At 40.4% G+C, this 19,788-nt stretch overlaps 2 protein-coding genes across 2 annotated transcripts in view; one reads left to right on the top strand and one right to left on the bottom strand.

Annotated features, from left to right (window-relative positions):
• Positions 1–1,146, top strand: part of MRPL13 (mitochondrial ribosomal protein L13) — a 30,426-nt gene extending 29,280 nt beyond the window's left edge. Inside the window, exon 7 of the mRNA XM_058830315.1 lies at positions 844–1,146. Within this exon, the coding sequence (XP_058686298.1) occupies positions 844–868 (25 nt within the window). The 3' untranslated portion in view covers positions 869–1,146. The remainder of the gene's footprint in view (positions 1–843) is intronic.
• Positions 1,147–1,289: 143 nt separating this feature from the next.
• COL14A1 (collagen type XIV alpha 1 chain) overlaps positions 1,290–19,788 on the bottom strand; it is a 118,794-nt gene continuing 100,295 nt past the window's right edge. The window contains exons 43-49 of the mRNA XM_058830316.1: positions 17,766–17,801; positions 17,275–17,341; positions 16,572–16,760; positions 7,961–8,038; positions 6,848–7,003; positions 5,401–5,493; positions 1,290–5,310 (exon numbers count right to left, since the gene is read on the bottom strand). Coding sequence (XP_058686299.1) covers positions 5,171–5,310; positions 5,401–5,493; positions 6,848–7,003; positions 7,961–8,038; positions 16,572–16,760; positions 17,275–17,341; positions 17,766–17,801 — 759 coding nt within the window. The 3' untranslated portion in view covers positions 1,290–5,170. The remainder of the gene's footprint in view (positions 5,311–5,400; positions 5,494–6,847; positions 7,004–7,960; positions 8,039–16,571; positions 16,761–17,274; positions 17,342–17,765; positions 17,802–19,788) is intronic.

The raw sequence follows: 19,788 nt of genomic DNA, 5'->3' as shown, positions 1-19,788 counted from the left end.
GGTCAGTTCCCCAACCTGCTTTGATGACAGATGAGAGAAGCAGTGAGTGGCGTTGTGTTCCAGCAGGCCGCAGCTCTGTGTGGGATGGGGGCTGCGAGGAGTGGCTGTTGTGTCCTGAGCACTCAGAGACTGCTGGCCTGCTCTGGGGGTTTGGGGAGTGACTGGGCAGAGTCCAGGATGTGCAGCTTCTCTGCAGGACATGTTGGAGATGTAGACATGCATCTAGTCTGCAGAGTTGGCATTCTAAAGGCCATGAGCTGGTCTGAGTTGTTTAGTTTCAGGGAGAAGTGGTTCCTGCAGCCAGTGCATATGTGGCAGGCAGGGCGAGAGATGTGACTGAATAGGAAAGGATTGCAAACAGCAGTCTGCTTCTATCTGAATGTTATCCACATTTGTCATCCAAGCAAATGGTATTGCAGAACTTTTAATTAAGATTCAAATTAATTTTTTTTTAAATCATCAGTTTTAACTGTTTTAGTAGTCATGGTGGTCTATGCTGTTAACTAAAACTTAATGCCTTATGCATGAATTATTCAGTTTTTAAAAGTGGAGACAAATAAGTACCTGTATTAAGACCCTGTGAGACTGCATTCAATTCAAGATTATTTTGTTTTGCTTAGGAAAGTAGGAGTGACCAATTAGTTTTGATGTCTGTAAATTCATAGATGTCTTAGTAAATTTCTTCAATTTGTTCTGTCTTGTTTGTGTAATCCAGAAAATACTCTGTCAAAAAAACTTCACCAGAGTAAGAAAATAAAATGAGGTTGCTACTGCAGCCTTAAAGCAAAGCCATTGTAGTGCACATGCATTTCTTAAAACACCTTTTTTTTTCCCCCCCCACAGACCTAAAGATTTTCGAAGGAAGTAATAACAAGAAAAGAAGACATGTCATCAGGAGTGTCTCTCTTCCTTCAAAGAAAGTTCTTCTAAGATGGAAACATCTGTGCCGCTCAGTCAACCCTTGTATACTGAATGTTTCTGACAGCTGTTAGCAAACTTGACTTGGCAAGATTATAAAAATTAACGTATTTGAAACAGCTAAGAATAGGTATTATCTTGTTAATACCATCTGTACTCTGCATTGTATGATCTGGTATTTGTTAATGATATTTGATTTGATACTGTTATTAAAGAATTAATACCTTTGTAATGAGTATTTGCATCTTACAGAAACAATACATTGACTACTGCTATGAAGTAGCTGACTCTAAAAGTTGCAAAACTTGAATCCCGTGCAGGAAGAGCAGAGAATAATTATGGTCATCAGCCATAATATTTTATCCATGAGCTTTGGGAATCTTTTGATACATTTTGCTCTAAGGAACAAAATGACAACTACTATTTTTTTAATGATCTTACTTTTTCAGACTACTGTTCATCTCCATCTAAATCTGAATCTTGGGTGTGCTGAATGACAGCAGTAAGGGTGACTCTACTTTCTAGGTGCTGAATGTCATTAAATGTGTTCCTAATGGTATTCTGCTCTTGATGTTGAGGTGTTACATGATTGTCATTGGGAGATTCGATATCCCTGTGGTTCTGTCTGCCTTGGAAAGTAGCCAGGCAGAGCATTGCCCCAGCTGGGCCTGGCTTTTGAAGATGGCACACTCTCGACGCCAGTGTTGGTAACTCTGCTTGTTACCAACCAGAACACCCATTTGGGGCTGTGCAGAGCATTTTCTGATGTGACTCTTCTTCATTAGGAGGAGGTCTGCTGACAACCCAGTGTAGAACAGATTTCATTAAAGAGCTTGTTGAAATAACAGACAGTAAAGGCTGATCACGGAGATACTTTACCTTTTTTCCCCCCTTCAGCCTCAATCTGATTTTTATTCAAGTCACAGGAATATGCCTTACTTACTTTAAGTAACATATTACAGAACAAAGCAGCAACATTTTTATTTTGAAAACCAAATAAGGAAACCAAACTTAAGTGTTGAATGATGCAAAAAAAGTCTAAAAATTTACTTCACTTTTGCAAGTTACTTCCCTGAAATTCCTTTCTGCTTTCCTGCTCTGAAAACCCTCAAGCCAAAGCTGTTCTGTAGATAAGTAAAGCACCTGTTTTCTGTGTTGTAGGAAATGCTGGTACATTATTTGCCAAATTTTACCATGTTTGGTAAGGGGAATTTGAGTGTTCTGCATTTGTTTCATACAAGCATCATACAGGAAGAAAAACAGATGTTTATTTATAACCATATTTCATTATGTGAAATAAATTAATTGGGCCTTTCTTTGACATTCAGATGGGCTTATCCCAGGAAAAGTTCCTACCTAGTGAATGTGCAGCCTTCACGTCCAAGTCAGTTACTACACTGCTTTAACTAGTGAAAGTATTTTTAAAAGCCCTGGGTTGCAGTAAATGCTCTTATCTTTGTAAGGACACAGTACACAGCTTATTGGTAAGATCTATGTGGCATCAGCTGTTCATTATGTGCTGAATACTTCAGTCAGCAGCTTCAGTTTCTTGGGTGGTCTGGAAAAAACACAAGACACTCTTGATTATTCAGAGACTGGATTTCGGAGAAAATCTTGTCTGACTGTGTTTTACTTCTTTTGGCAAACATACAATTCCTGAATAGTATATAATTGGGTAGAGCCCACGCGTTTGTTACTCTTTATTACCAAGGTATGTCCAGCAAGTCACTAAATGATCAATAATACCAGAAGCATTCTGGTCAGCATGGTGCCAGTAAATTACACAGAAAATAGAAAGTTAAAACAAATTGACTACTGCAGCTGAAGCTTGTTCTTTAGTATATAAATTGTTACAAAATTAGAATGAGTCTGGCCACTTTATTATGCCAAGTCATTTGTTTAATTCACTCCATGTGCATCCCTGTGGTGTGGGGAGGAGGTGGCGGTGGCAGCTGCTTGTGCGGGTGTCCCACGCTGGGGATCCCTCAGGCCCAGAGCACCCAAATTCCCTGCAAGCAGAGGGGTGCTGTGCTGCTTCCAGCTGCTCCCCCAGCCCAGGAGACTGCTGTGGGAGCTGTTGGGTTGGCACAGCACAGGTGACATCAACTGCACACCACAACACCCTCAGGGATTTGCTCAGGCTGTTAGCATCAGGCTGTGACATGGAGTGAATAACACCATGTTGGATTGGTGTTATTCACTCCATGTGAATAACACCAATTATGGTGTTACTGGATTATGGTGTGTCCCTACATCCCTGGTGCTGCCCTGTCACTCTCTGTGGTCCCACAAGAACTTGAGATTTGGATATAATGTTGCAGGACAGCGAGTCAGGACTATATATATATATATATATATATATATATACACACATATATACACACACACACACACACACACACACACACACACACACATATATATATATATATAGTGCACTGTTAGCAGGAGACAAAGTCCTTCAGAGACAACAAAGGCATAATGGATTGAAAGATGATTTTTTTCCACAGGACCTGCAGGTAAGCATTATCTCAGGCAGAACTCTGAGCTGTGTCAGTACAACATGGATGGAAGTGGGCTAACCAGACAGTTTGCAGTTGGGATAAATTAACGAGGGTGTTCACAGCCAGTGCCGGCAGGGAAATTAACGCTGTGACCCCAGGCATTACTGTATTTTGTTTTAATAATACCTCTGAGTATCAGTTGCATGTGCCAGGCTGTGGGGCCTCAGTGTTCTGTCAAGTGGGGTTAAGCTGCTAAAAAATAAAGTCCATAAACTACATTATGCTTTTCTACCTTCTATTTTAAATGGAAGTGCAGGTAACAAAATTACTTTCAACTCACATTCCATCACCTTTTATTGCCTTTCCCCAAGAAAATGATTGGAGTCAGAGGTGGAAGAAGTAATGGTAAAACAGAAAGAAGGAAGATATCCAGCCCCCAGCCAGAGCGTGCTAGTCACATGTGCAAATCGTGTGTCCTACTAAAGAGGTTGAATTCTAGGTGAGATAATTGAAGATTACACAGCAAAGGTACCCATTCATCTTCCTGATGAGCTAAGGGAGCTCCTGGCAGTGGCCAGAGGCCAAACCTGACAGGCTTTTCTTGACTGTAGAATATGGCTACACTCCCCCACCCAGTCAGGGATGAGCAAGAAGATGGTCCTGGGATGTACAGGACAACCTCTCCTTGTCTGTACAGGGCTGAAGAAAAAGTGTTCCAAACCTATGCTTTCAAGTTAAATGGCCGCTTTTGAGCTAGATCTTGCTCAGTTTCCAGTGCTCTTATTGAGTCTATAACTTACCTTGTTTGTAGATGATGAATTGCTCTGTGCTCAAGTGTTTTTGCCTTCCTCTCCTCGTTAGCCAATCCAAGTTCCTAAATACACCTGCCAGTCTTTTGACTTGGGCATGTCACATGTGGAATCTCGCATCCGCAGTCGGTACAACTACCTCAGCTCATAGTTACTCTCTGCATTTGTCCATATATAATTTAAAAAATAAGGCTAAATAATGTTTATACTACAACCTTTAAAATAAAACCATTGCCCCAAAGTGTTGAAAACAGGAAATGTGTTTCCTTCTCATTATATCCTGTCCCCCTGAAGATCTAATGCAATTGTTTTGAGTTAAAAATCAAATAAATACAGGATTACCATATAAAAGCTTGCCACTTTTATTTGTATACAAAACAGAAATGAAAGAGGTTCACAATAAATTATCAGTGTGCTCCCACAGAACATTCTTGTGTATTTATTTTAGGTGAGTTAAGAAAACAATGGTCTGTTAATGTAAGAAATCTCTGCAAAAGAATAATAAGCCGGGTACAAGGACACCTGATGCATTGTTCTCCAGTGGATTTAGTCAGGTCACTCTGCTAGTAAAGCAATTCATCCAAAACAAACAGAAAATAATCAACTGGGAAAAAATGGATAACCAAACATTAACTTCTGTGACTGGTTCTACATACACCCCCTAGCCAGATGCATTTTTTCAGATACACTTTGAAGAGTGAACGGAACAGTACTCCAGAGAAAGATCTACAAGTGACCTTTCATCATCAGCTAGCACCAACCCACTAACATACTAAACTTCTGGCATGCAAGATAATTACCACTATTTGTTGTGTCAACTGGCCAGGTACACTTTTTTCTCCTTTAACATAAGAGCCTGTAAACATCAGTGACAGGTGAGGCACCAGGACAAAAGGCCAAACACAGGTGTGCATAAAATGTTTCCTTTTTTTAAGCAGTTCATTGAGAGGGGCTTTTTCTGTTTGCCTTTGTGCGTACCGGGGTCTTGGCGCTCCTTTTGGCTATCCTCCTCGCGAAGCGACTGATTCCCGGGGATCTCAGCTCAACGGCCTCCATCTCTTCTTGAACAGGAGTAAACTCTGGTTGAGCAAGATGAGGTGATGGATAGGACTGGGAGTATGGGGATGGTAAGGGGTAGGACCCGTGAACTACGTACGGCTGTTGCTCACCATCATAAAGGTCCTCAGGGTCATAGATTTGGTAGGAGTTATGTGGCAACTGCACTACTGGGATGTCTTGATCAGTTGGCTCACCGTATCCACCTTAACCCACCACCACCAAGAGTATTCATACGGTTAACACAGGGGAAGGGGAGTAGAAAATTAAAGCATTCATTAGGAAATTGACATTTGATATATAGATATATTTCTGTATCATGTGTGTGAGTATATATATAATCTTTAAATACACATCTTTTATTCACATAAAGGAACAATGAAAACATTTAACAAAATTAATAAGCTGGAGCAATTGGAAACCCACAACAGACAGCCAAGTTAGTTGGAAACCACCACCACAATTTGTCAAATATCCGGTTGTAATACTGTGCTCATTATACACTGCACGCTCTGCCTGCTATAGCTTATTCCAATAATGGGCTAGAATACATGATTAGCAGGCAAAAATGGGTCAGGCAATAATTTTTAGCAGTGCCAGGAAGCCAAGTGCATGTACAGCAGCTGTAAGTTCATTAGTGGTAGTCATTATTGTTGCTGGAAAGCACAGAGCAGTTCAGCATCCATCTCTGACCTTCAGCGCAATGAGACCTGAACCAGAATGAGCCTTTCACCTTCTGGATTGGTAGCCATTGTAAGGGATTGGGCCTTAAAACAGGAAATGAACAACAGGGAGGGGAAGTGAGGAGAAAAGGATAGGAAGAGACGACAACAAAAACATTCAGGTAAGTAATACATACAAATCAGCTCAGGGCAGATTAAACCGTAAACATCAAACAAATATGCCTTACGCATAACATTTTTAGTTTAGTGCTTTACTAATAAATTTTGATTTTAGGTTGGGTGATACAATTTTTGGTAATTGTGTTAACTTCTTTTCACAGCCTCTCCGTGCTGTAACAATATGGGAAAGTAGGATACAGAGAAGATACAGAAAGAATAATTTTCTCCAGATGGCTTCACTGGTTAATGATGGACACGTGCATCCCTGTGCCAGGTTACACTACTACAGGTTTAGTAAGGGTCATGCTCTCATGCCACTCAGAGGCACATGGAAGGGGAGGTTGAGCAACACGTTTGAAAAACTATACGAGTAAAACTCTGCTGTCACAAACATGAGTTGGTAGGACTTCAACACAGACCATTGAGATGGAACAGGCTCATACAACTACACAAACATGTACAGGACAAAACCCACTAGGCAGGATCAGTTTTACAGGCTGGGGTCAGACGGTGGTCACTTTCCTTTGGTCACTACGCTGGGTCACCTTCTCTTCGTGCTGCCGTCCCACAAAGCAGAGCCACACTGGACACGCAGATTTTTAGGGAGCCACCACATTTTAGTGCAAGGTTCATCGGTAGCCTCCATCTCACTTGGGCTGTTAGAAAATGCCACCCACACCTCCGCAAACGGCAGCTGTCCCGACTCCTCGCTACTCACCTCCCATGCCGTACCCAGCGCAGGAGGATGGGTCACAGTACCCTGGAGGCCCAGCAGGACCCTGTGAGCCCGGGGATCCCGTGTGACCAGCAGGACCTCTTGGACCTGGAGATCCTGGTGGTCCCGGGCTGCCAGTTCGACTTTCTCCTGGAGGTCCTGCATAGAACAGGGAGATGAAACATCTGAGTAATGTCTTTCATGAAAGCAGGGATATGAAGCCATCTTTCCTGGCCTGGAAAACATGGCACCGAGTGTGCTGTAAACACTTCCAGGAGACAGCTTGAGAGGACGAACAAGGCATCCTGGCTCTGACTCTGCTGGGCAACCTGAGGGAAAGACTTCAGCCTCTGGCAAGGAAGACAGAGCAGCAACCTGAGAGGAGACCCACTTCCAGCGAGCTTCCTCTCTGGCTGCTGCTTCATTTTCCTTGCCAGAGACAGCTTCTAGCCAGAACCGGAGAAAATGTTTCACCAAACATCAGACTTCTGGGAAGGGATTTTCATGGGGAAAGGACAGTCCTGGATACCTGCACAGCTCCTGATTCCTCCAACTCCCTTTCAGTACACTTTCTGGATAGTGCTGTGAATTAATACCAGTGCCTAATGGCCAGGATATCCTCATGAAGTCAGTGCAATTTATTCCTGTTTCAACAGGTCCAGGTTATCATTCTCTCTGCTTTTTCAGGACCTAAATATAAATCCATGTGATATAACATGTTTAATTACAATACATTTCTCTGTTAACTCATGTTTAGGTATGACATTATGTCAATGAGAAAACCTATGTAATTAGTCCAGATTAATTTTTTCCCACTCCAGAACCCGTGTCTGGAAAAAAAAAAAATGGAAACATTTTTAAAGGGTGGGCTTGGAGAAGCAGTTTGTCACAGAGAAAATGAAAATACTTGTGTGATGGGTGACACCATCATGTGGCACATCCTAACATGATATTACAAAGTAAGAACATTATGACAGCTAAGGTCCCTGAACTGCTCTTCTGCAACTCTTCTTAAGGATGCATACAGAGATGCTGTAAGCCTCTTCACATGTGGGTCAGAGTGGTCTAATCCAGATGTAAGTTTAATGTAAGTTTAAACCTCAAATGTAAGTTTACCTGTGGATCCTGGTGGGCCTCGGGGTCCTTGTGTTCCAACACCTGGATTGCCTTTTTCTCCTTTCTCACCTGGTAAACCTAAGGAAATAGTATTCAATCACATTTTGATCAAAAGTTTGGGCAGTGTTTATTATTTAACCAGGATCATAGTTCCGTATGTTATTTTTCATCTAAAAACAGACGGCAGAGAAGGAAGGAGGTGAAAATTAAAAATTATTTGGTTCTTTTTCCATCCCTCCCCTGGCAGACTCTGAAGGGAAATGTCATTCTTGGGGTCTTAAACATTCCTGCTGCCATGGTGGTTTCATCAAGGTGGTATGCAGAGGCATCGGCCAGTTTCCAGGCTGCACTTCCTGTGGAAAGCTGCCTCTGGACTACACCAAGGTGCAACTATTGTAAGTCAGAAGAGTCTTCCATGCCTCATAGCTATAAATTACTATGTGGCCCAGAAAAGTCAAATTTTTTGTGCTACAGCAAATTTTCCTTCAAACATTCACCCACCGAAGAGTGGTACAGCACAAGATTGTTCATGGAGAGAGTTGTTAATGTTATGGCAGATTCTTGCTAAAACATGAGAAAGGAGTTTCATCACCAGTCAAAATCTGACCCCCAAATAATACCCAATCCGAGTGTTTACCTGTCTTGAAACTGATATTCCAACAGACCCAGTGGGTTGTGTTCCTGCACTCCCTTGTGGGACTAAATTTCTCTCCTAATGTCTGATCCATGGAGATCACAAATCTAGTAATTCAGAGAAAGCACTGCTTACTTCCAGCTTTCCATCTCTTTCTGCACTACCTCTGTGGCATCCTATAAAAACACTTTCTATATAGCCATCACAATAAGCAGTGTTGAACTATAGTAGGTGTCAAAACTATAAATTCCAGACCCTGAGTTTCCACTAATGACTTGGAAATTCTCATAAAGTCTGTGTTTGATTTGGATGGTTCAAAGACACCAAATCCAGGCTGGTTTGTGGGACTTCCCCCCAATTTTCCAGACCTCCCTCCCAGCACTGGTAATTGCTCTTCTGGCTTCACAGCTTCCCCACTTTCAAAGTCTGTATATGGCACCTTCATCAACACAGAGCAGAAAGAAAACAGTTGCTGCCTTGGATAGGGCAATATCTACAGTTCCAAATGACTGGGCTCCTTCCTTCCTCTCTGCCCAAGTAACTGCTATCTCCTAGGCCAAAATGGCTGGAGAACACCTCATTTTTGCAAGGAATCATAGAACCACAGAATATGCTGAGTTGAAAGACACCACAAAGATCATTGAGTCTGATTCCTTGCCCTGCACAGGATCATCACCGAGTCACACCATGTGTCTGAGAGCATTGTCCAAACACTTCTTGAGCTGATGCTGTGACCACTTCCCTGGGGAGCTGGTCCAGTGCCCAACCACCCTTTGAGTGAAGAACCTTTTCCCAATATTCAACCTAAACCTTTCATGACGCAACTTCAGGCCTTTTCCTTGGGTTCTGTCACTGGTCACCACAGAGAAAGACCAGTGCCTGCCTCTCCTCTTCTCCTGACGAGGAAGTTGTAACTGAGGTCTCTCCTCAGTCTCCTGGCTGAACAAACCAAGTGGCCTCAGCCCCTCCTCAGCAGGTTTCCCCTCAGGGAGTCACAGAAGATCTTTTTTACGTTCTTAAGCTAATTTGTTATGGAAGTAAATAAGTAAATAAAAAATCTAAGTGTGGAAAAAATTGTAATTAAAACCATCAGTGGCAAAGAATTGCTCACATCAAGTTTATTAAATATGAGTCCGCTGAACTGGATTCAGTATCTGTGGAGGAGTTCTGCATCTTCTGCAGGAGCAAAAGGCTTCCAGGGCAACATATTGTCTGACCCAACCACATGGAAAACACAGGCCACACCACTGCAACCAGTAAATCCACAGAGAGCATATAATTCTTAACCAAAGCATTATGACCTCTTTATCTTACCTCTACAAGGTTCTTTGCACTGTCCTGGCATAGTTAAGGCATTGCCTCTTTCCCTTTTTTGACTTTTATTTCCTTCAGTTTCATAATTTTGACTGAAGGGTGGTGGTGTTTTTTCCCAGATGCCTGGAATTTGCTTAGCCCTGGCTTGCTTCAAACTGTCATAGGGTGACTTTACCTCTAAGATAGTTTTGAGAGCTAAGGAAGTTGAAGCTGCTGGTGACTGATGGGAGTCTTTTCTCCTGACCAATTATCAGTCATTTCTAAGAATTGATGCAGTTTTGACCATTGAAAAGTGAGATCAACTTGTGAACACCACCTTAAGATGTAAAGCCAGAGCTCTCTTGTTCGCTTTTGGGTTTCTGGCTTCTGACAAGGTAACAAGGCTCTGTCTCGGCCTCCTCCCCCCCTCCAGGCTGGACAAGGCCGCAGAGGGCGGGGGGGGAGAAGCAGAGCCGGCCAGCTGGGTTTAGTTTTCAGTTTCTGCTGCTGGACTGAAACCTGACACCATGAACACTTGCAGCTTTTCTAAGACTTTAGTTCTTTTACTACCTGGATAAAACATGCAGATTACTCTTTTTTCTCAGAGAGACAGAGAGAGAGAGAGAGACAATCAACACAAAGAAGACAGTGAAGAAAATAGTTAAGTTTTAGATGGGGAAGAGAGAATAAGGAGATGCTTTATAAGCTGAAATATTTTTCTGTTAAAGCTATGGAGATGGACAATAGTGTTCTGAAAAAAAAAAGCTCCTTTAATTCATGACAGAGTATATTGGGAGGAATGGAGTGTTCAAAGTGTGGATTTTGAGCAAAAGGTAGAGTAACTGTGATACAGTGAGGTGCTGGAACAGAGTGAAGCAAAGATTTGAGGCCTTGAGGGCAATGAGAAAACTGTTTTTTTCCAGAGAAGCTCACAGAGACAGATGAAGAGAACTTTTGCCTTTGAATAACTCATCCTTAAAATGACATCCCTTGACTCATTGACCCATACACACCTCAGAGTGATGTGAAATGGGAGGAGTGAACTGATGACAGGATTTCCGGGCAGCTGGCATCGGAAAAATGGAAAACTATAACAGAAATAGTTTTCTCATTAAAAACTCCATAGATTAACAGGAGAAGACTTCTGTTTCTCTACAAAGGCTGATGAAAAGACTCTAGCAAGAATTGGGACTGTTTTAAACACCAAAGTTCCAAAGTTTTTTGTCTCTATGTTGTCATGTGAACAAGGGAATGGTGGGTAGTGGGGGATAAAAAGGGTTTTCTGGAAGTTTATTCTAGTGTTCTTATTCTTGTAGTTTTGTTAATAAACTTTCTTTATTCCTTTTAAGTTTTAAGCCTGTTTTGCTCTTGTTCTAATCCATATCTCACAGCAAGAAATAAGTAAGTTTTCTAGTAATTTTTTAGTTACTGCCTTAAAACCACGACATTTATTTGGTGCATTGGCCGGGAAAACGAAATTAGCAAATCTAAACCACTACACAAACATACGCAGAAAATCATCTATTGCAGTTCTCTACCTGTGCTGCAGGCCTTGTAACAAGGAAAATGTATCCAAATTATCCCTTATCACACAGGACCTGCACGGAAAGACTTGCCCTTTGCAAAAGGCAAAGTCTGTTTTTGTGAATTGCTTTTTTCCTAAGAAGACTGACCCATTAAAACCATCTGCAATTTACACAGATGTTTAGGACCGTTGCTTATCCTGTTGCATGGTAACATTACTTGGTGACTTCAAAGGTAACAGTCAGGATGTTTTGAAATCACAGCCTGCCATGCACTCAATTACAATTATTAACACACACAAAGCTACACACCCATATGTGATGTTCACAGGATAAAATGTCAGTAAGAAATACTAAACATGGAACAAAGAAGAAAACATTCATTGTGGAATAAATGATGAATCTCTTGTGCAGGGCAAACCTTCTTTGAAAGCAGACACTGAAGGCCAAGATAAAATCCTGCATCGGGTTTCTTTTAGTCTGATTTCCAGTAATGTTTATCCAAGTTAAAGAGAACATAAACACTGATGCAAAAATATCCTACTACTAAGGCAAAATGCTCATGAGTTAAAGCCATGGGCTTCCCTCAGGGACTTAAAAGACTCACAGACCTCTTGTCTCGCTCCTAATAAATGGCAGAATATTCAAAATTCACCCAAGTCCTCTTTGGTGCCAGATAGTATGGCTTACAGAAAGCCATCACTCTTGCAGGTTACTGCATTATTGGTTACTGCAATGGTTAATTGCCCTCAAATGAAAGCCTGTGTATCAAGACAGCATTTGAGTTAAGAATGCCTTCAGGTCCCAGGAGCTGCTTTCATATTTGTGCTCTGGACATGCTTCAGCAGTACCATCAAACTGTGTCTCCCCTTCATGCTAACCATGGGTTTATGTCTTGCCCCCATCCAAAATAAGCAATGTCTTCAGGTCAGCCCCATGAAGATCACAAGCAACTGAAATCAATTATTTCCAGCCCTTCACTAAAGATAACTCTGATAGCACCAGTTATTGCAAACAAAACCAACCTTTGCAAACAAAAACAATCCTCACATTCTCCAGCAAAGAAAATTAAATTTTCATGGTTTCTGCACAAAAGGAAATCTCAGGTGTTCTTCATCTAATTCTGTCTTTAAGAGAATACTGTCCTATGAGGAGAACCATGTATTGCACTTCAGAAAAATTAAACTACTACCAAAATTTCCTCTTTTCAAGATGTTCAGCTGTAAGCATAGTGTATAATAACACAGGGTTGTGATTTTTTTTTCATTTTTAATCCAGATGAAGCTAAAACTGGAAATAAAAATATTTAATTGACTCAACTGGCAAAAGTTCCATTTAATTCCATTGGAATTTTGCCATCACAGCTGTAAACGTGGCTTTTGATAACACATGTTTAACTGGCTCTTTCATACAAAGCCAAGAAGCAAATAAGGATGAAGCTGTGCTTGAGAACAGTAACTTTCCCAGTGACAGCTTAGGTATTTATTGTACTTTTATCATGGGATAATAGTGGGATGGGCTGAGTAGCTGTAAGCTTTATTCACCACTTCAGACCACATAAGAGCTGAAGTCCATCCAGTAGTAGAGGAACTGCACTTTCACAACATCTGAAATATGCCTCAGTGCCTCAGCATAGTTTTTACTATGGCTTTTCCATTTCTCCACAAAGTTGGGAAAACTATCCATATATTATAAAAATAAGGAAACCAAAAATAAGAAAAAACCAGGTTGACTCTTTTGTTTTCTATGCCATTTTTCAGAGGTGCAACTACTTTCTGGGCACTCAGAAACCAGACACTAGTTGTTTAAGTCTCAGTTCATAAACCAAACCAAATCAAAACATGTTCAAACTAGCTGAAAGAAAAATTAAAAAGTTAAAATTCAAATAGAGATGAGGGCTGTGAAAAATCAGTGTTTGTTTTTTTCCCCCAAACTCCTATACGTATGCAAACAAGCAAAGAGCAAAATTCTAGTAATTAATCTGTGATTTTGTACTGTAGGGGCCTGGTAATACAACGTGGCCTCTCAGCTAGCAACAGACACAGAGAACGGAATCTGTCGAGAGAATGACTTGTCCTTTCTCACTGAGGTGGTCTTTCTTGGAAGGACCAGCTCAGTGTTACTCCTGAGAGGAATCCCATCCAGGAATGGGACATCCAGGACTGAGAAGTTCAAGTGGAGGTTTCTAACAGAACTCCATACACTCTCTCAACCCATGTCTCTTTCCAAAGCCTCTGATTAATGCTTGGCAGAGTGACAAGGTAAACAATGGAAAAGATATTGGCCAGGCAAGCTAGCAGGGAAGTGCACGGATGTCTCTCACTGCTGACATTTTCCAGTAAAGTTCTCTTTGGTGCACCATTTCTAACCAGTTCCACACGCTGCTTTCTGAAGTGCCCCTTTCTTACAGGCTGGGATTGAACAGGTGGTAGGCAAGAGAGATGAGTCAAAATAAACATCTAGCCTGCCCTCATCTTTTTATCTTCCTTCTCTACCAGCACCTTGCCACTCAGCTCACAGCCAGTAACAGGCTCTTGAAGCAATTCCAACAGTTTGAGGGGCAAAAGAAACACTACTAAATAAGCACACAGGTGGGTTTTCCCTTCTAATGACTATTACTTCTTAGCACACTGTTGCAGGGCATTTTCTGAGCTTAGAGGTGGAGACTGACTTTCAGAGTTGCTAATCTGGCACTGGGTTTGAACATTAAATTGACTTCATATACAACCAAAATGCTGATGACACCAGTGAAAAGAAACTTTTTTATATAAAGACTTCCAGGTGGCTGACTGCAGATCTTCAGGACAGGACTATACAATGTTTGTATACAGTGTTTGCTGAACAAGTTAAATGCAAACAATGCTTCAGAACATAGCAAGGGATGGAGTCTGATTCCATTTACCCTCCTCTTGGTAGTCACTGGAAACTTAAAAAAAAATTCCTTCCATCCAGAAGCTGAGCAATTTTAGTCTGCTGCTTCCATGTATGATATTAGGAATCCAGTGAGAATCGGGAATGCATGAAAAATCATTCTCCACAAGCATGAAGTTGGTTAAATAATTTTTATTTTTCATTTTTGCATTTTGGGGTTAGCTTAGAGCAATTCCTTAGAAATGGATTCAGAAATATCCCAAGAGTCTGTAGAAAAAGGTATTTTCCTGCTCAGTAAAGTGCTACTACATCAAACACAAATCAGTCTAAAAATTCAGTTGCTTCTGAAGAAATTAAACCCTCAAGGGGCAATAAATTTTTATATACTTTTGCCTAGTTTCTGAAGGAGCTCCTTCCTCTCTTCCAGATTCTGTTCAAGGCTCCAGTTACATGAATGTCCTAAAATTTTCACTCCAAGTAAACCAACCAATTCTTTTGTCTTAAAGTTTACACATGGATTCTTGATTCTTCAAACAACCTCATTTTAAGCTGAAAATACTGTAAAACAGTCCCAACATTTGGTATCACACTTTATGAAAATCTGCAGAAAGGTCTGGCTGACTGCAGTTCTGCAGGATGCTTGATTAGAGCTTTCTCTCTACCAAGTATAAAACTCTCCACAAGCACTCCCTGCCAAAATCAGTCCCTTCTAACATCAGTTATCCATATAACTGGATATGAGTTATCATATCCAGAGAGGAAACGGGTAATAGGGAAGAGGCAACATTCTTTTTAATGTCTTTTTCCCCTTCTGTACTCTATTTCCAATGCTGCTTCCCAGACATTAATATTGTCTGCAGTGGGCTGACCCACATCGTGTTTCATTTAAATGACTGTGTCTAATCACTGTGATTCCTCAATGGGCATGTCAGGACATCAGCACAGTAAATATAACATAAAGTACAGGCTAAATGCTGGACCTGCTCTTTTTTTTGTAGCCTGGCATTTTGGTTGTCCCTTTCCCGAAGTCCTAGCTTGAGCAACCTCTTCCCAAAAAGAAGGGAAAGATCTAAAATATGCTATGTATTAGTGTATTCAAGTATCCTGAAATCTGAATTCAGTGTTTCCAGATCACCCTTTCTGAAGTCAGAAATTCCTGTCTTTTCCAATCTCCTTTTCTACTTGTCTCACACTCCCTCATTCCTCCTTCTTTCTGGACAGTGTCTGGTTTTTGCTCAGCTGGAGCAAGCAACAGCAGGACTGAAGGGTCAGTACCTGAAACCTTGCCTCTTTTTTCAAAATGGTAATGGGAATCACGGTCTTGAGGGCAAGACTCACAGGTTCACTCAAAGACTTTCTATTAAAAAAAATGTTTTAACTATGGTCATAATGGCCATAATGTGAACTGGAATTATTGAGTTCCTGAACAGCCTTCACAGCAATTAATTTTCAAAATCCCAGTTAGCAGATTTTGTAACAGCAACACTAATTCACTTCTTCTGAATATCACATTTGTCTCTTGGGTTTTTGGTCACGTCCTCATGTGATATTCTTCAAAGCCCTTTCACAATTGTAGATCTACTCAGTGTTACCTTCTGAGGTTAGTGCTACTTTGGGACACAAAAGATAGCTATGGTTGTGCAGAGTTAATCAAACATGGAGCTTGTTTTGTTATTAGACAGTGCTCATGAAGGAAAGGAGAATGGGATCTAGCCTACATGAGAGAATACAGAAGAGAATTCTTGTCAATTTTGAGTGTATTTCTTCACTTTGACCTCACCATTTCCTCTTCTTGACTCTCTCAACCCCTCAAACTAGGAATTTTTCTCTCTTCTAACCAATCTTGCTCCTTTCAGGTGATGATGACTCAGAAATTCAACTTGAAATTCATATTTCAAGTTATCAAAAAAGCTCAACAGTTCCCCAGCATACACTTCAGTTTTGCATCTGACTTTCTTCAATTGCTCCTTTGCTTATACATTGAGAGAATCTGCTTATTTTGTAGTCTTACTAAGATGAAACATGATGTGATAGGATGTGCACAATAGATTCCACCAATCTTCAGCAGTTTAATCATTAAACCTCTGTCTGATCCTGCCAAATCATGCCCAGCAAAGCCTGCATGACCCTCATGACAGTCTCCAGAGTCTTCCTTATGGTCTGTGTTAAGATTCTCACTAATTAATTAGTGAGAAAAATGTTGCTTTTGCATTTAGACAGGAGACAAAAGCTATTAGAATGTATCAGGAAAGGGGGGTATAATTTATTATTTCTGAAGTATGAAGCTTACCTCTTTCTCCTGGTCTTCCTGGTTGACCAGGGCTTCCTGGAAACCCTTGCATGCCTGGTGATCCTTGCTCCCCCTGTGGCCCTGGAGCCCCTGGCCGACCTGGCTCACCAGGAGGTCCGGCGATGGTTCGTGTTGAGACAGACTGGCTTGGAATCTGGTTCAGAATCGAGTTATATCTTGCCATATGACCTGACAGGAAAAAAAGGCAGAATTTTCAAGTAGCAGTGGAAAATCTGATTCAGCAAGGTTTAAACAGAGTACTGGCAGGTTCTCAAGGCTGTGGTCTGTCATGCTTTGGTATTATGAAGTTGTGCACTGGTTGGGGGAGAAACAGTAGTTTAGCGAGTGCACAGAAAATGAAAGAACTATTGTACAGGATTTTTTTTCTTCTTTTGGTAACGGTTTGGGGGGTTTTTGCATTTTATGTCTATAAAAATTTAAAATTGTTGCAGCAGGAGCTTCTGTATACTGTAATATCTTGGAGACAATTCCAGATTTTTTTTTCAGAAGGCTGATGTTAATCAGCTCTAGTTGGACATAAATCTGGTTGAACATAAAACTAGTTGGAACATAAATCTCAACTGCCTAGTCTAAAGCAAACAGATCCCCTTGGATATTTTGAGAAGTGTGATATTTGTAAGTAACTGTGGCAGGAAAAGATTCATTCCAGAGGGAGAAGTATATGGACTATCTGTGTACTTGCCTTGGATGAGCTGTTCACACACTTGACGAGCAACAGCCCGGACCATGGCTTGGGACTGGAGATCGCCCTGGATAACAACAGCAGCAATGCATGAAACAGTTTCTTGTGTCAGTTCTGTGCTGAAAGCACTTTGAGCAAAGAAAGATATTTATTACTGCCAGGATATTATATCCTCACGGATGAGAAAGGAAAGCCAAAGAAATTTTGTGATTTCACTGGTTCCCATTTCTCTTTTTGGCCAGCAATCAGAGGTCTGAGAAGATAACCTTAATGAGGATTATGATTTGGAAACATGCTTACTGCCACATACTCCCCACCTTCAAAACTTTTATGTAAAAGACCATGTCTGGAAAAGAGGGAAAGTTTACTTAATTGCAAAGAGAAAAGTACTGTGCCTGTAAACACAGAGAAACAAATTTTCAGGAAAAGCTCTCTCTGAGACAGAAGGCCAAGCAGGGAAAAAAACACAGCTAAAATAAACATAGACTTACCCGTTCACCCCTTTCACCCTTAGCTCCAGGAGGACCCTATGAAAAGATTCAATACAAAATCAATTCTCCTTTTGTTCTGCTCAAAAGTTTTCACACCTAAACTTTGTCTGCCTTGCAGATTCATAGTAAAGGGAGAAAAAAAAATAAACAAACAAGCTTTCAGGAGGTCATGTGACAGTGACAAATACACTTCTGTCATTTCAGTACTCAACAAAATGTTCACCTTTGGCAATCACATGGGAACAATGACTTTCTCAAGTGTTTGCCACGTTGAATTCACTTATACAAAATGAGAGCAAGGATAGGCCAACACATGATGCATTTTATATGTTTTTTCATTTTGCAAAATAGCAGCCCAAGATTTGCTGCACTGAGACTCTGCATCCACTATGAACAGAGCAAGCAATGGGATTAAACTACACAGAAAATTATGTTTGACATTTAGGACAGTGTAATACTGTAATGATGATCAGGAAGATGATGGATTAAAACAAGTTGTCTAGGGCAGTTACAACTTCACCAACACCAGATTTTGGGGTAGGCTACATATTTCTCAGAAACTCCTGAAGGAAGGAAAAGTCTGTTGGTCAGAGCCTGGTGCTAACATCAAGGTCATGGGTTGGGCCATCCACTTGAGAGCTGGACTTGATGATCCTGTGGTTCCCTTCCAACTCAGACTATGCTGTGCTTCTGTGCAGGTAACCAGCTGATGGATACATGGTTAAGCACAGCTCATTCCGTCCTTGGAGAAACGAATCTCTCACAAAGACTAAAAGATTATTTCTAAGGCCTCTATTCTATAACTCTACAATTTGGAATAGACAGCTATTGAAGCCCAGTAATTTTTCAGCCACCTGTTTTTTTTCTGCACTAATAGAGTCCAACCATGTACAGCAGAACTCTTGCATGACTCACAGGAATATCTAGATTCCAGAAAATTTAATTCAGTATCTGGAACATGTGATAGGACAGGAACTGCATAGTCAACATGTTATATATTGATTGTAAAAATTCCATAGCTCATCAAATCTCCTTTGTAGATTTCATGGTTACACTTAGAAACTATCCAGAACTGGGCATTAGGTTGTTATCTTTGCTTATGTATTATCAGTCAATTTAATTTCATTTCCACTTAACCAAATGCAAATGCTTACATTGGTCTAAATCTCCAAACCAAACTGGATTTTGGAAAAAAAATTTCTATTCTACAAATAGAGTCAGAAATGCACACTGTCCCATTCTCATGTCTTTAAAAATTAAATAGAATGTTTCTCTAATATATGGGAAAAAGCTGAGCAAGCTTTATAATTGAACAAGTAATCAAATGTTAAAATATGGATACATAATATCCAAACTCTTACAGAGACAAAGACATCCACTATGAATATTCTCTTTAGCATAATTTACGCACTCATTTCATAGTTGTATTCCTTTCTTCCAGTCAAAACATCTTGTTCTGGAGTTTTTTTAATAATAAAAAAAAATAACATCTGAGAGACAAACTTAGAATTGGAGGTTCCTAATACTAATTTTAGATATAGAGGATATAATTTTCCACTCAATGAAGCTGAGAGTCAAATTTATAATAGCAATCTAAAAAAAGCCTAGTCATTAGTCATTTGTAATCTGATACATCTGATGTAAACACAGAGTTACCCCAAAAGACAGTTTTTTATTTACATATTATTTTCACAGTTTGGAAATCAGAACAGTATTTTGGAAATATTCAGGTTAATAAATACTTAAATTTCCAGAGTGTTGGTGGAAGAGCAAAGGGAAAAAAAAAAAAAGGAAGTAATTACACAAAGAGTACAAATTCACAGAGTTGTGTTCTCAACTTCAGTGTTTTAGTCTTGTGTTTTGACTCTAATCCCTATATTCCAAACATTGTATGTAAGATCAACAAATATATTTAATTACAAAGAATGAACAAAGAAAGGTCAATACGATGTTTAACTTAACCATTAACTGCAAACAGATCATAGGCAATAAATATTGAGGAGTTCTGTCAAACAGTGGAGCC

This window comes from Poecile atricapillus, chromosome 2 (assembly GCF_030490865.1).
Source record: "Poecile atricapillus isolate bPoeAtr1 chromosome 2, bPoeAtr1.hap1, whole genome shotgun sequence".
In the NCBI taxonomy this organism is placed as follows: domain Eukaryota; kingdom Metazoa; phylum Chordata; class Aves; order Passeriformes; family Paridae; genus Poecile; species Poecile atricapillus.
The sequence above is the reverse complement of the archived record's forward strand: the minus strand, read 5'-3'. Positions and strand labels throughout refer to the sequence as shown.